General features: G+C 32.5%; 2 protein-coding genes and 1 pseudogene across 4 annotated transcripts; 2 read left to right on the forward strand and 1 right to left on the reverse strand.

Moving 5' to 3' along the window:
• Positions 1 to 6,147: 6,147 nt before the first annotated feature.
• Positions 6,148 to 9,859, forward strand: ALD1 (AGD2-like defense response protein 1). Its single transcript, XM_085741820.1, has 10 exons — positions 6,148 to 6,299; positions 6,416 to 6,453; positions 6,549 to 6,616; positions 6,767 to 6,883; positions 7,075 to 7,137; positions 7,275 to 7,379; positions 7,478 to 7,528; positions 8,542 to 8,862; positions 8,954 to 9,160; positions 9,320 to 9,859. Exons 1-10 carry the CDS (start codon positions 6,241 to 6,243, stop codon positions 9,623 to 9,625), a joined length of 1,335 nt encoding a protein of 444 aa, XP_085597946.1. The 5' UTR covers positions 6,148 to 6,240; the 3' UTR covers positions 9,626 to 9,859.
• Positions 9,860 to 10,321: 462 nt separating this feature from the next.
• LOC146943542 (F-box/kelch-repeat protein At1g22040 pseudogene) lies at positions 10,322 to 12,728 on the reverse strand (annotated as a pseudogene). 2 transcript variants are annotated; one of them, XR_015025598.1, is made up of 2 exons: positions 12,620 to 12,728; positions 10,322 to 12,025 (listed from the first exon to the last, which is right to left on the reverse strand). The product of XR_015025598.1 is annotated as an F-box/kelch-repeat protein At1g22040 pseudogene, transcript variant X1 (transcript). The 2 variants fall into 2 exon arrangements; XR_015025599.1 differs by having other exon boundaries at positions 10,322 to 12,061.
• Positions 12,655 to 14,092, forward strand: LOC146943543 (uncharacterized). The gene is made up of 2 exons (XM_085747717.1): positions 12,655 to 12,740; positions 13,015 to 14,092. Exons 1-2 carry the CDS (start codon positions 12,655 to 12,657, stop codon positions 14,090 to 14,092), a joined length of 1,164 nt encoding a protein of 387 aa, XP_085603843.1.
• Positions 14,093 to 16,139: the final 2,047 nt, after the last annotated feature.

Consider the following 16,139-nt stretch of genomic DNA (forward strand, 5'->3'; position numbering starts at 1 on the left):
AACAATGAATATTGAGAGTAAGTACTCTTTACATCCTAAAATGAGTGATCAATTTGCAAAAGAAAATTGTTTCAAAATGGTTCTTTTTATAATTTTGAATACAACTTTAATTATATTTTATAATTGTACCTTCTAATTAGTACTATTTGTATCACTCCTCATTCAAATTCTACTAAGTTTTGACTTCTTCAAACACTCCCACTACCTTCAAACATTTGTTCCATTTCAAAAAATACATTTGACTTAAAAAAAAATTACTTGTGTAAAAATATTCATTATTTAATTTAAATTTTTACTTCCACTCTCAAATTCTAACGTAAATTTATTATGAGTAAGACGATATACGTTGGGGGTTCCTTGGACATGTCAACCTAGTTAAGATGTCTGAATCTTCCTTTAATGCATGTCATTTCTCTTAGTTCTTCGACAAAAAACATAAATTTATTATTTAATTATTGATCATCTACTTCTATAATTTTTTTTTACTAATACTCCGTTTCCTTAAGAAGAAAAAAAAAAGGGCTGAAAGACAACCACAAAATCAATATATTAATAACATTTTTCTTGTATATTATATTAATAAACTTTAGGACACTTTTATGTTAGAAATTGTGTCAATTTATTTTTCAAAAAGTTGAAACTTAAGTTTTCTCAATAAATATTTGCTATGCGTAGAAATCCTAACATATACCCTTAGGGCATATGCCTTCTGGTCACGTCTATAAGCAAAAAACAACTTATTAGATTAAATAACTAATGCATCTAGTCTATGTTAACATGACTCATAATTAACCTTTTATTGCCCATTTTTTGTGCATATGTTACATGATCCCACTTATTTTATTGTTTTTACGCATTGTCTCTATACTCAACTACTTTATTTTCGCGAGCCTTCAACATCTTTTAATCCTAATAAACTTTTTTTTTCTCTAGAAAAAAATCCTAAACTTATTTTATTCATTTTCCCTTACCTATCAAATGACAAAGTCGCTCTCATTCTTTCTTTCTTTTTTTTGGACAGAATGCCGCTCTCACTCTTATATTTTTATATGTTAACAACTATATTATCCGTTAACAAAAGGTGAATTTATCCATTTGACTTGACAATAATCAAAATTATTCTGTTTTTCATTAACATAAATGAATGATTTTTATTGGTGTCAACTCACATGGGTAAATCCGTATTTTATTGATGGGTAAATAAGAATTTTTCTTCTTATATTTTACTCTCTACATTTTGAAATGTTCCTTTTTTTTTCGAACGATGTGTTCTTCTTCTCACTTTAGTAATAAAATAGAAATAGATTTTTTTTTATATAGCTAAAATTCATTCATGATCTAATTGATTCACATGGAACGACTCATTGTAATGATCTAGTTGATTCAGAGGTAATGACTCAACATAAATGCTATGCCTTAATTCTAGTCATCTTAATTTTTGTGAAACAACAATTTTTTTATTAAAAAACTAAGTATTAGTGATACTGATAGAAACATCAATTTTCATTCCAATAAAAAATATTTAAGTTACTCCCTTCGGTCTCAAATATAAGAAAAGATTCCTTTTTTAGATTCATTGAATAATTAATGTATCTGCTTTGCAATGTAGACCAGATACATTAACTACTCAATGAACCTAAAAAATGAATATTTTCTTATATTTGAGACCGGAGGAAGTACAACCCAGCTAGAATTTTCAAGTCAATCAATAGCATAGGCACTAATTCATAGTCCCTTATACATTACCAACAGTGCCATTATGGCATAGGAACCATTTTTTCTTCAGCAACTGCGACCAACTCATGTTCATAAGATTTGCCCCTTAACTCATATTACATTAATGGCATTGCAAAGACACCAATTATACATATTCCAACCGAAAAAGTATCTAAATCATGATTGCTTGAAAAGATGCAATTTATTACCCATATGCAATTGCAGCTAGAATATTGAAAAAACAATACATGTGTCAATTAATTCAAATAATTACAATGCAAGTTCTTATATATGCAACAAAACTAAATAGAGTGTGAAAAAAAATACATTTGGCAAACCTCATAGAAACATGCAAATAATAGCTTTTAAGTGAATTGGTAAGTGCTTCTTCTATTTACTTTTTCTTTGAAGTGATACATATTATTATTTTAAAGATTATTGGTCGGATTTAACGATGTTTCATTTAGAATTAGGACTATCTATCTCCTAAATAGCCTAAGATTTCAATATAATCATTATTATATAAGGATAATTCATACAAAATTAAGCTCTGTATTCAAAAATGAATAGTAAAGTATCCACCAATATAAAATGGTATAGCCATGCACATGGGGTTAGAAAAAACCTATAAACCTAATACTTTGTTTCATAACACATCAAAAGATTATTGCACATCAAAATATAAGAATGTGATAGCTAATTTCACCCTATGTTTAGAAAAAGGAGAGAAACATTTTGCTCCAAGAAGTGAAATCCCATAAAAAAAAAAAAAAAAACTTCTCCATACATTGTAGAGTACATTATGATCCTTTTGAAAGCTTGCATCAAATCAAGGATATTTGTATAATTCTGAAAAAGAGATGGAAGAAAGATGTGGTGGAAAGTGACCGCAGAATTAACCTATTTATAGGACGACCATGGATGTAGTTTTGTTAAATCAAATTTTTTTTGTAGTTATTAGATTTTAATGAAATGAATATGCATTAAAATTACATGACAATTTCAAGTCAAACAATTTTCTCCTAATATTATTATTCTATTGTAATTATTGTCTTGTCTCCTGATTTTTCTAAGGTCAAAATAATACCATAAATAAAAGATTTTATGTTGTTTGATAATAAAGAGAATTCACTTCCATTTGTATTATTCCTAAATGCAAATTGTTTTGTCTCCCGACTTATCAAAATTAATGGTTACATTTTAGTATATGGTCCTATTTTTTTTTACGACAAAATGTCCCTGATTTTAGTCTAAGTTTTCTTTTGGACACAAAAGTACAAAATACTTGTGTAGTACAACCCGTTTTTTATTTAATTTTTTATTTCCAAGTGATTGTACGACTTCATACCTTTAATCGGATCATCATAAATAAATGGTAATAAAATAGTGCATAAATTAAGGACCCGATGGAAAACAACTTGAAATCGTTACCCTAAGAATGTCTCCTGACTTTTCAAAATTAATGGTTTCATTTTAGTCTATGGTCCTATTTTTTTATTTTTTTTTAACAAAAAATGGTCCTGATTTTGTAGGGTCTATTTTATTTTATGTAAGTGATTATAATGGATTGTTAGAATATGTGCCTTTTTTTTCAAATAAAAACTAATTATTCTATATGCTAGATAGACATATAAATTATTGTGACTCTTTTTTCATCTGTGCAGATTTTTCCAATTAAAGAACAAATTATTATATATTAATGGTATTATTCCATGTGAAAACAATATAGAGGCTTTTTTCTTTCTTTTTTTCTTCCAAAGGATTATCAAGCTTAGAATTACTATTTATTGTTTGATCAAATAAAAAAAATTAACTAATTTAAATGACGACAGAGAAAAGCCAAATGGGAAATTTAATCTTGCCAATTAATATTGCTTTTTATAGATTAGTGTCATGAAAATTGTTAAATTTAATCATCATTTTCCAAATGGCACAATACACATGTGGATAGGCTAGAGAGAAGCTGCATTTAATTTTGGTCAATGTAAAACATTTGCAATTGTATATAATATAGATTTTCCCCCGTGCAACTCTTGTGTTCACGATACTAGTAAATGAATAGTAATTCATAGTAAATAAATACAATTGGTTGATAACTTATTAACTTGGTATCATTTGAATAGTCTTTTTCAGCGGACCATTAATATTGATCAAGAATCTGCATTATCTTAAACTTAAACCATTATAGAATATATAATTTGAACGTCCAAGACTTGTAATCTGGTTTTTTCTGTTTATTTGTTGACTTTTATTTGTCCACCCTTCTTTTATTTATTTATTTATTTTAATGGTTTTTTTTTTTTTTTGTGGGTGCCCAACAACCAATTGTATTGGTGTTAATTAAAACTCACTTTCAAGTTAATATTTTGATGCATTATTGGGGTTTTAAATACTGAACTAAGACCAAGCTCATGTTTTTCTCCTTCTGTTCACATATATCTTCTTTCCATTAAAAATGTGTCTTTATTATTAAATTTATAAAGAGGTTCTCAAATGTGTCTTTGTACTACTATTATTTTTCTTTTGGAAATGAGTTCAATTTCCATGCAGGTTCTTAATTCACACACTTTCCCTGAAGTTTTGTGTGTATTGTATTTTAGTTAATGGTCAAAAGTTGTGTCGTGTGTCAAATTTCTGTGGATAATTGCATGCAAAAATGTGAGTCCAGGTTAACTTTCCTACGAAGATCACATTCATTGGCACTTGTCATTTTCGAATGCATGCTAGTATAATGCAATGCAAAGGCATATCATATACTCCATTCATTATGTCGATTATACTACAGATAATGAATAAGCCATTTATTTAATCCCCTAAGCAAACAATAATTTATAATCTCTAAATATATAAGCATAATAAGCAGTTTCTAAAGAATAAAAAAATATGTCAATCTAATCCTTACTATACCGGTATCTTATTATATTAATATTAATATATTTTAATGATTTTTATTTTTAGATGAATTTTTTTATTTAATACTGTAATATTTACTATCAATATTACTTACACATGAATAGGAGGGAAGCGGGCAACAAGCTACGCCGCTAGACCTTTTTGGATGGCAAAACCAATCCTCATAAACAAGAGAATGAATATGATATTGCTCAATGTTCCATATTCATTTAACACGTGGCTGGACATCAGGAAAGTTTTACTTTTCAACACAAAAAATGGGAATATTCTCAATAGTCTATGACCAACTATTTTTCCTTTAGCTTCCAGCTTACTGCCACACCCTGCATTATAATGTAGATTTTTCTTTTGGAGTTACATTTCTTAATATTGTTAATCAAATGAAAAGGATCTGTTAAATTAAAGAACAAAATTAATGAGATAAGAACTTTATAACTGCATTATAATTCCTCCCATTTTGTGAGCTGTTTAAAGGAAATAATATTAACTTTCAATTTGGACATAGTAGGATTGCTTAATGCAATTCAATGGTTGGCATGATATATTGTGAAGTGAAGTGTTATAGCCATGAAGGCTCAAATATTAATGTTACTAATGTTTAAAAAATTTCAAAGTATATAATTCATAATTTTTTCTAGCAAGGAAGAGTATCTGCAAATTTCATTTCCTTTGAAGTTCAATCGTCACGTCAGTTGTTAAGATACCTACCATCTTTAATACAAATTTTTGGAGTATTGGAATATTATGGAGAGTAATTAAGGTATCTAACATGCCATCCAAATTTTTTTTCTACTAAAAGGTCCTTCCTTTTGGGCATCAAAATTCTTATGTAAATGACATTATTTTACAGATACAGATTGTGATGCCACATATCAAACGTTGATGCAAGCAAAGAAAGAGTAGCTATTTATGCAAATAATTTTTTTATTTTTTTATGACTACTCCCTCTGGTCCTATTTATAAGAGAAAGTTGACTTTTTAAATACATTGAAAAATGTATGTATCTAGTCAAAAACTTAAACCAAATACATAAATTATTTAATGTATCTAAAAAGTAAATTGTTTCTTGTAAATAGGATCGGAGGGAGTATAATCGTATGGATCATAGTATGAATGAGGTATAGTTTAAAGGGGAATGAATGAATTCTCTCCATTTTTCTCTCTCATGATCCGTTCTTTTCATGTGTTTCAAATATCACACTAAACTTTTTTTCTCTCATATATTTTTTATGTATGTTAAGTAAAAGTCATTCTCACCTCTTTTTTATTTACAGATAATTCATTACAGGGTAAAAATGAAAAGTCCTCAACTCAAGACATTTACACCAAACATATTAAATATCTGGAAGACATAATGGAAAAGTTTGAAAGTAGGTGGTGTGGAAAATGAATTGTTGAGATTGACATTTTGGAACTCAATTTCTGTGACGTATTTGTTTGAGAGAATCTAGACTTATTTTAGTACACAACTCTAAAGTTTGTTTGTTAATTGGCCTTGCTCATCTATAAATTGTTTGTGCATATAAGCACAATTGCAATATAGTCATAAAAAAATAAGAGCCAAACCTTAGAGTATAAGCCTCTAGTTAGAGAACAGATATCTAGCATAAAATGTACAAGACATCAAATTTCACTTCAAATTATTTGCAGCCTAGGATGTTTGTAAACAGGTAAAAACAAAATTAGAAAATGTCAATTTATACTAATAAGCTTCATTCTGCTTTCAGTTTCCCCCCTAATCAACACTCCAAAATAATTGACTTGTGTATCCAATTGATATTTGCAGGTTTTCATGTACCTTGAATAACCAAAGAGTGAGAATTGGTATATGCACATAACTTATACTTGTTTGGTTTAATTTTTCATTCTCTTCATTCTTCTTAATCTTAGACTTATTATTATGACTGTTAAATGTTTAGGACACAGCACAAAGGTACCTCGGAATGTAAACATGGAGAAACTTCAACATGGCTATTTATTTCCTGAGGTGATCTTAAATAATTAACATTTTCATTTATTTTTATTTTTATCTGATTTAAATACTTTTATCAAATATTCTTTTGCAGTCACAGTTGAAATAAGTTTCTTTTTAACCAATTCATATTGCTATAAGCTATTATTGTCATGGTTGCATCAGATTGAAAGACATGAGCTTCTTCACTTAAAGAAGTATCCACATGCAAATGTTATAGACCTTGGAATTGGTGATACTACAAAACCCTTACCAACAATTGTAACATCAAGCATGGTTGATGTAAGTTATAAAGGTTCTTTCTGTTGAAAATACATATAAATCACATTTATTTTTCCTTTATTTCTGTTATGGAAGATGTGTTTTCCTATGCTTGGATTTCTTTGTACGATATATAGCTAATAACCAGCACTCTTGTTCTACAAGAGGAAATATTCTTGATTTGGTTAAGAAAATGTGCACTCATTTTGCAGTTTGTGCATGGTCTTTCAACAGCAGAAGGTTATAAAGGATATGGACCTGAGCAAGGTGAAAAGGTATATATATCTAGGAACGTTCTTTTTTGTGTGTTAACCCTTCAGATTATTCGGAGTTTGGCCGAAATGTAAGTAATGTCTGGTCAATAATTGTTTCAACCAAGTATCGAACTCAGGTTTTTCTGAACAACTTGTAGGCTCTGAGGAAGGCAATTGCTTATAAAGTTTACAAAGATCTAGGGATAAAACCCTCACAGGTTTTTGTTTCAGATGGTGCACAATGTGATATTTCTCGTCTTCAGGTATTTGATCAACCAATACTACTTACTCTTCATAATAATCACATTTGTTCAATAGTATTCTACGTACGTGAACATTGATTTGTCTCAAACACATGCAGCTGCTAATGGGTCCCAATCTGAAGATAGCTGTACAGGATCCATCCTTTCCGGTATTGTCAATATTCAATAATCTATTTTCAACAAAAAAATTGAAAAATCCATCTATCTAAATTGTATGATGATCTATTATCTAGACGTTAATAAACTACTTTGGACCAAGTCCTCTAAACTAACAGGCAATTGATGCCATGCAGTTAATAAAAAAAAGGTCTAAATATACTCTTAGTTACCACGTTTTTTTTTTTTACTTCTAGTAGTAAAAATACTTTTTGTTTTGTCCCAAGTCTTAAATCGACAAAAATGTCGAAATTGCTAAGTCGGATGTCGTGATCGAAGTTCGAACCCCGATTCCTCAACTTACTTGTGAATTTTCAATGACTATTATTATTTTGTCTATCTAAAAAAAAAAAAACTTTATGTTTTTAATCTTTGTATATACTACTTTTTGATTTTGGTTATTTGAGTTGTTTTAGTCCCTACAAAATTTGTTCATGTTGAAATTGGTCCTTGTAACATTCATTTTATCAGACTAAAATCAAATATTCTACGTATTACAAGAAGAAATTCAATATGAATAAACTTTGCATGTGCTCAACAAAACAACAATGACAAAAGGCAAAAAAAACAATAAATGGTATATTTGCAAAGACTAAAAACAAAACAAAACCAAAATTATATTTAACCTAAAATACTGTATTCCATTTTCCATGATTTGAATTTGCTTACAAGCATATTTGTGGACTATAAAGAACTAGACACTGCCGACACCAAGCAATAATATTGTCCTATTTGCATTTTGAATTGTATAGTCTTTTCTATCTTTTCAATATAATAATGTACTCCCTCCGGTCACATTTATAAGCAAAAAACAACTTTTTAGGTACATTGAATAACTAATGTATCTAACATATAAATATGACTGGATACATTACTTATTCAATGAACCTAAAAAGGTGTTTTTTGCTTATAAATGTGACCGGAGGAAGTATTGTTTCAAGGTATTCTCAGACTGAATGCATGGTTGGAAAAGTGTTTTTAATCACAGAAAATTCTTATGAAGCAGGCCTACATAGACTCAAGTGTCATAATTGGTCATGCTGGCAAGTATGTAGATAGAATTGGCAAATATGAGAACATAGAATACATGACATGTGGGCCCCAAACTGACTTCTTCCCGGATCTGCATACCACTTCAAGGGCACAACTTATTTTCTTCTGTTCACCTAACAATCCTACTGGCCATGCAGCAACAAGAAAACAATTGCAGCAACTTGTGGATTTTGCCAAAGTTAATGGATCAATCATCATCTATGACTCTGCATATTCTGCTTATATAACTGATGGTAGTCCTAAATCAATCTATGAAATTCCTGGAGCCAAAGAAGTATGTTTTTGCATGGCATTTGTTGTTTGTTTCTATGCACTATTCTTTACAATGGCATGGCAACCTGAACCTCTTAGTTTCATTCTTCCAGGTTGCAATTGAAGTGTCATCCTTCTCGAAATTTGCTGGCTTCACAGGTGTTCGCCTTGGTTGGACAGTGGTCCCTGAAGAACTGTTATATTCAAATGGCTTCCCTGTTTTGCATGATTTCAACCGCATAGTGTGTACCTGCTTCAATGGAGCATCCAACATATCTCAGGCTGGGGGACTAGCATGTCTTTCCCCAGAGGGTCTTAATGTAAGGTTCTAGTTCCCTAACAACCTGTTTAACTTGTCAAAATTCCTATTTGTGCTTCATTTCGAGTTTAGTTCCTCGACTAATGCAAAATACATCTTAATGAAATTGTTACGTCAATGGTGTGATTGCTGCCAAATAATGTTTTGGAAAATTTCTCAGGCTGTGCAGTCCCTTGTTGACTACTACATGGAGAATGCAAGAATACTGGTCACTGCTTTGACCGCTCTTGGTTTGACAGTTTATGGTGGTAAAAATGCACCATATGTTTGGGTCCGCTTTCCTGGCTCAAAATCTTGGGATGTCTTTGCTGAAATTCTTGAGAATACACACATAATTACTATTCCAGGGAGTGGTTTTGGTCCAGGTGGTGAAGGGTATATAAGAATTAGTGCTTTTGGCCAGAGAGATTCTATCATTGAAGCCTCAGAGAGACTCAAATACCTTCTCTACCAGGAGGGATTCTAACGTTTTATTTCTGTCCGTTTTATAACCTATTCATAAAATAAAACAAAATGGCAAATATGAACCTTCACCACTTCTATGAAACATACTTTCTTCTTCTAGTTATAATAATATATTGTGTATTTGCAGTGTAACAAATATGCGGAACTCAATCCTTTACTGTCACAACTGAAAGTTACAGAACAAATGTACGGTTGAATGGTAATTTAGAGGATAGGATTATTCTCTTTCCTACAAGCATTTGAAGTTACTAAAGTGATTCTATTAATCGCATCGGTTTTCTGTCAAGGCACTTGATAAACACTATTAAACAGATGATCCTATTATCCATTGCCTAAAATGTCAAATTGCATAACATACTCAAATTTACATAATGCCTTGATAAAACATAAGGGTGAGTGGTAATTTAGGGAGCCTGATAGATAACATGAAACATCTACCAGAAACATTAATGGCTTGGGAGAGTGTAGAGTAGGCTTGTTTCTGCCAACAAATTTACCCTCTCTGTAAAGAGAGCTCAAGAAAGTACAAGTTGGAACAAATATAATTATCAAAGGCTTGCAATGTTATAAGGGAGAAAATAAAGCATGTAACAGAATAAATTGAACACCAATTTAATGAAGATAGTATCATCTGTCACATTGTACAAGACCAAATGCAATTATATGAAGATATATTCAATGTAAAATGTAAGAAATATTTCGAAAAACATTCATATTTGATGTATTATGCTTAGATATTCATAATTTGTAAACTTTTGAATTGTATGTGTATGATTTAATGTGAAATTACATCTTATGGATCGATCACTAAAAATTTAAAATTGTACTTAACATTGTGGTTTATCCGCAATGACACCAGCCAATACAGGCGTAATGATCTAAAATCAGAACCACAGGAGGATTTTACCTCCAAAAGTCACACTTTAAGAGATTGACAGCTAACTAGCTCAGAAGATCTACCACTCCTAGAAGCGAAAACCTTCCAAATTTCTGTCTCTGATTCAGCTGATGATTCAGCACGTTCGCTATCTGGCGATGACACCATTGACTGGGACGAAGCTAAATCATTTTGCATGTTAGCCTGCAACACTGCAATGTTGTGATTGGCATCTTTAGTTATCACGTGAAGTTTTCCAAGTAAACTAGCTAAAAGATAAGGAGATTCTGAATCAGCAAAATCATGAATAGGAACGTCTCCAGCAACAACTTTCCAAGTATCACCTTCCTCATCATATACCTTAATCTTTGCATAGTTGAGAGAACTCGAAGGATCTAGTGCATACAAATCATTATTGACAGTAACACTCAATTTTGTTCCAGCTTGCCTTGCAGGCCAACCATCACCCATGCCACCTGGCATTTCAAGCCAAGAATTGATATCTGGATCATAAACTTCTCCCCCAACATCAACAAAAAACGGCCAACAATACAAACTCTGAGGAACAAACAACCTTCCCCTGTATGAAGTCATTCCCGTAGCAATAGGCTTGAGCAAGTCAGCCAGAAAAGCAGTTGGTAGCACCTGAGCTTTTGCAAAAGGCATGTTTGGTAATTGGGACCACGTACTGGTGTGTGGATCATATACTTCTGCAGATTGAAGAGGATTCAATCCACCGCGACCCCTAGTAACCCCTCCAACAACATAAAGCTTATTGTTCAATACACCTGTCTTGCTGTAAGCTCTACCAACTGACATTGGACTACCCTCGGTCCAAGAGTTGGTAACAGGATCATACCGCCAAACAGATTTCATAGCGGAAGCTTTAGAAAACCCTCCTAAAGCATAGATGCAACCATCAACAGCCCCAATGGAGCAACCACAGAATGGCATCTGATCCAAGGCATCTTTCCTTATAAACCATTTCATGATAACATCAGCAATTTTGATACTTGAACCCAACATGCTCCACATCCGACGGGGAATAGCAGCCAAACCCTTTTTGGCTTCATCTTCAACAAAAACATTTGGCATTGGAGGTAACCTTTGCCATTTTCCGGAAATAGGGTCTAAGGCATACCAAAAAAGCTTATTATCATTGACTTTTGTTAATATGTATAGCCACTCTTCAGTCGTTCCAAGTTCTTTTCTCAAACAAAATAGTTCCGAACTCGCAAGGGACGCCTTCCAAGCACGAGAAACCAACTTGAGATTCAAATAATGAATTCGAGGTACTCTAGCGAGAATCTGAGCTGATATCTCATCAGGAAGGGAAGGAATCAGTCTTGAATTATCCTCATAAGAAGTTGACAACAATCTCTGCCTCTTGCAAGCTTCACCTGGCAAAATCTCACTTGCTGGAGCACTCCTCCTAGCCTTTGCATTGCTGGGACCGATTATATTCCCCATAAAATCACGTCAAAATCAAATCAACACCAAAAACATCAAGCTTCTGAGATGTATCTGTTCAAGAACATAATCGTTTTGAATCATTTATCACTACACAAGAGGAAATTGAAGAGTGATGAATTGGAATAGCAGATACATATGATTAAAAAAAAAAAAAAAGATTTGACCAAATATTAAAAGAACCCCGATATTTTTTTTTTTTTGGGGTTCTAAAAGTCTGGCGGCGAAACTCACACACACTAAGTGGGTGGGGAATAGTGGGTTCAAACCCCGCCCCAGCATATCAAATATCCATACAGTCTTTACCATCTGAGTTGTACTTACGAAACAGACCCCGAGAAATTTCAGAAAAGCAAAGTTGAATTTGATCAGAAAATTAAGCAACTAAATTAGGTGTTATGAAATGATGAGAAAATTAGGGTTTTAAATTTGCATATATATGAAAACAAGGATACAGAAATTGCAAATATAGATTATCTAAGTGGCTTCAACATGTGAATGCATTGTCATGCATCTGTAGTAATTATATATATGTTAAGATGTTAATTAAGCATAGTATAGCTAGAAATAAAGGGAATCAAATAGTAAAATCGAAACAAGAAAGAATTATGGGTGAAAATTAAAAAGGAAAAAAGAGAAAAGCTTAACCTTAACGAAAGAGAAAACGTTGTTGAATTGAAATGATGATTGGGAACATAACAGTTCATTCCTTGCACCCAGAAAACGGATTTGACGTGCGTGTCGTGTCGTGTCGTGTGAAAACAAAACAGTAGCTGCTTATTCTAATTCTATCGACGACAAACCCATCCTGTCCGTTCATTCATATCATATCATATCATAGTAATCACAATATTTACAGAGAATGTATATAGATGATTGATATGACAATATTAGAGAAATTTTTTTTATTTTTTTTTGAAGGAGATTAGAGAAATTTTTTTTATTTTTTTTGAGGAGAATTTTTTTTTATGTAAGGGAACATTTTAATCTTAGTATATAAAAGTAACCGTCAAAGACTATTTTAAAATTTTAATACATCAAAGCTATTATCTCGACTTCCATTACACAAACGACGAAGAAAACCAGATATGGTCTGCAAACACATATCTCATCTGTTTCGAAGTGGTCGAAAGACATCAGACAGATAGAGTAATGCTTCAATTTGGCTTACCTCAATATCCGCCTGCCATACCAGATGATTTGACAGATCTCCACAAGATATGTTGCAAAAAAAAAAAAAACAAAATAAAAGGCTCATGGGGAGATTATTTTAATTATTATGTCGAAAAGTGGAACCAACGCCATCACTTTGCACTAGACGGAGTCCGATATACCCATGTGGTTTATCCGAATCGTACATATTTTCAATGGTATTGGAGCTTTTTTAGAGAACGTCTGTATCTTTCTAGAGAAGCATTATTGGCAAACCCAATGGCACGCTGTGGAATAATTTTAGCAGATTTGCCGTCATACTATCCTGCAGCTCCAGAAACCAATATGATGCCAGATGCAGACATGTGGTCAGATACACATCCACCTAACAACCAATTCATTACACCTTCACTCCCTTACTTTGACCAAAGCTTTAATCCATCCACCAACTACAACTACAACCAAACTTACCAATCACCACCACAACCCACAAACCCATTCTTACAAAACTCCCCAATTCCATATCCAACTTATTCTCAACATAGTCATCATGGAGAAAGCTCCCAAATATCAAACCATTCATTTGATGACTTTAATCCAACTCAAAACACCCCACAAACCAGTTACCGAGACCAATCACAATACACCTCTTTCAACTTACCAACCCCTCCACAAAATGTACATTATCCCCAAACAAACTACGCACCCCAATGGCCACCACCACATACTAATCCCATAGAAAGTCTGGCTGCAGGGTTTAACGAGGATGATTTCATCAATGAAATTTGGACGAACTCTGCTCCACAAGTGCAAAATGACGTCAATATGGAAACTAATGATGAGGAGGTCGAAGAGGAAGAGCCTGAGGAAGTGGAAGAGCAAAACCAACGACCCGTACGAAGAAAAAAAGATAAATTATGTGCTACGGGAGGTCATTGTAACGCCCCATTTTTATTCTATTACTTTTAATAGATGTGTGAATATTTTTATATGACTTTATCTGTTAAATATATGATTTTATGTGAAATATGTGTTTTTGGTGATTTTATGTGATATATGGTGTGATGCTATTTTATTATATGATTTAGGGAGTTGTATATTATTTAAATGAGTATGGCTTTATTATTTGTGGAAACATTAGGAGAAATAAAAATAGGAGTAAAATATTAATATTTTGGTTAATGGGAGTTAATTAGTAATTATGTGAGTTTAAGGGAGTTAAGAAAAATAAAGGAGAGGTTATGTTTATTGGGAAATAGAATAGAGAGGAGTCAGAAACATTTTTCACGTACAAAAGAAAAACATAAGTTTTGGGAGAAGAAGAGAAAACCTAGAAGAGGAGGAACAATTCTGTAAGCTTTTGATTCATCTAAACTAAGGTAAGGGTGGGATTCCTTTCAATAATCATAATATATAATTTGAAAATTGATGAATTTGTTGTTCTTGGTTTTTTAAGGTTTGAGAAGTTATGTTAGATGATGAATTATGATGAAACTTGTTGTTGAATTGCATGATTATATGTTGTTTTATCCCCTATGTTGTCTAATAAACCTGTAAACATGTTTCTAATTCATTTTGGGTGATTAGGGGATCAAAAAATGGGTTTTGGAGTGAAAACTGGTCTGTTCTCGTAAATCTGTCCATGTCCCATCGTAGTACGATGCTGGGAAATCGTACTACGATTTTTCCAGCAGCAAAAACAAAATTTTCAGTATATCCCATCGTAGTACGATGCATTCCATCGTAGTACGATGTAACAGTGACAGCATTCCCCTGTTTCGTGTTCTTGCGTCTTTTTCACCCGTTTTTGTTTTGAATTAGCTTTCGGTGTAAACATGAAAGTTGTAGATAATTAAGTTAGCTTTCTAATGGCCTTGGTTTGGAGTGGAAAAGATTTGTAGATTTTGAGTTATGATAAAAATAGTCAAAGTGGGTCTTTAGAAAACTTTAAGAAAACTTAGCAAAACTAATCTCAAGTTAGTCTAAAAACTTATGGTTGGTTTCCCAACTTCAAACTTAAGTGTTAGGGATTTAGTTGAGGTGTTTTATGGGTATTTGGCTTATGTCCTATTGATCAAAACTTAATTGCTTTTGGGGGATGTTTTAGACTTTGAGATGAATGTAATTGATTTATAAATATATGCTATGTTGTTGATTCCCGTTGTTGACGTTGTTGTAACGTCTAATGTCAAAGTTGGGGAGTGTGTCATAATTGTTGTAGGCACATATGTTGTTGTTGTAGTCGTTGTTGAAGTTGTATGTTGATATACACAAGTCGAGTCCATATGCATACTCATGTTCTGTTGGGGGCTTATGCCCTGGAATGTTTATCATTCAAATTGTTGGGGGCTTATGCCCTGGAATGTTATCATTCACCTGTTGGGGGCTTATGCCCTGGGATGCTTTAACCATCCAAATCGTTGGGGCCTTATGCCCTGGAATGCTTAGCATTCAACGCGCGTAGATTGGTACCACCTGCATGATGCATTAGTTGTTGTTGTCGTTGTAGCATTGTCGAGTTGTTGTCGTTGTAGCATTGTCGAGTTGTTGTCGTTGTCGCATTGTCGAGTTGTCGGTGTCGTTGTGGATAACGTTGTTGTTGTTGTTGTTGTTGTACCTTGTTGCTGAAAATAATTATGTCGTTGCTTATGTGTTTATTTAAATACATTATTAATGATGCCTGTTGTGATATGCTTTGTTGTTTTCATTAATTTGATGAATTATATATTATTATTATTGGATAAGTTTCTCACCCCTTCTGCGTATATGTTGCCTCGACCGTGGGTAATGTGCAGGTACTGATGACTTGTAGGTTTGGTCGGCTCAAGTGTCTAGGGCTCTGATACATACTAGAATGGGGAAATCGTTGCGAATGTCTTCTCATTTCTTTTATGTATCACATATTTTGGAAAAGACTTGCTATTAGAGTTTATCGTTGTTGAAAATAAAGTTGAATTATGTTGGGGCCTTTGTGCCAAGATTTTCATTGATGTTGAATTTTGGTTGAAATTATATT

This window comes from Medicago sativa, chromosome 2 (genome assembly GCF_051527215.1).
Source record: "Medicago sativa cultivar Bolivia chromosome 2, Bolivia_mono, whole genome shotgun sequence".
In the NCBI taxonomy this organism is placed as follows: Eukaryota; Viridiplantae; Streptophyta; class Magnoliopsida; order Fabales; family Fabaceae; genus Medicago; species Medicago sativa.

Coding starts and splice junctions, on each gene's coding strand:
- ALD1 (XM_085741820.1), top strand. CDS start 6,241: ATGTACAAGACATCAAATTTCACTTCAAATTATTTGCAGCCTAGGATG. Junction 6,454..6,548: donor TAACCAAAGAGTGAGAATTG/GTATATGCACAT, acceptor TTAAATGTTTAG/GACACAGCACAAAGGTACCT. Junction 6,884..7,074: donor TAACATCAAGCATGGTTGAT/GTAAGTTATAAA, acceptor CTCATTTTGCAG/TTTGTGCATGGTCTTTCAAC.
- LOC146943543 (XM_085747717.1), top strand. CDS start 12,655: ATGATTGGGAACATAACAGTTCATTCCTTGCACCCAGAAAACGGATTT. Junction 12,741..13,014: donor TGTCGTGTGAAAACAAAACA/GTAGCTGCTTAT, acceptor AATACATCAAAG/CTATTATCTCGACTTCCATT.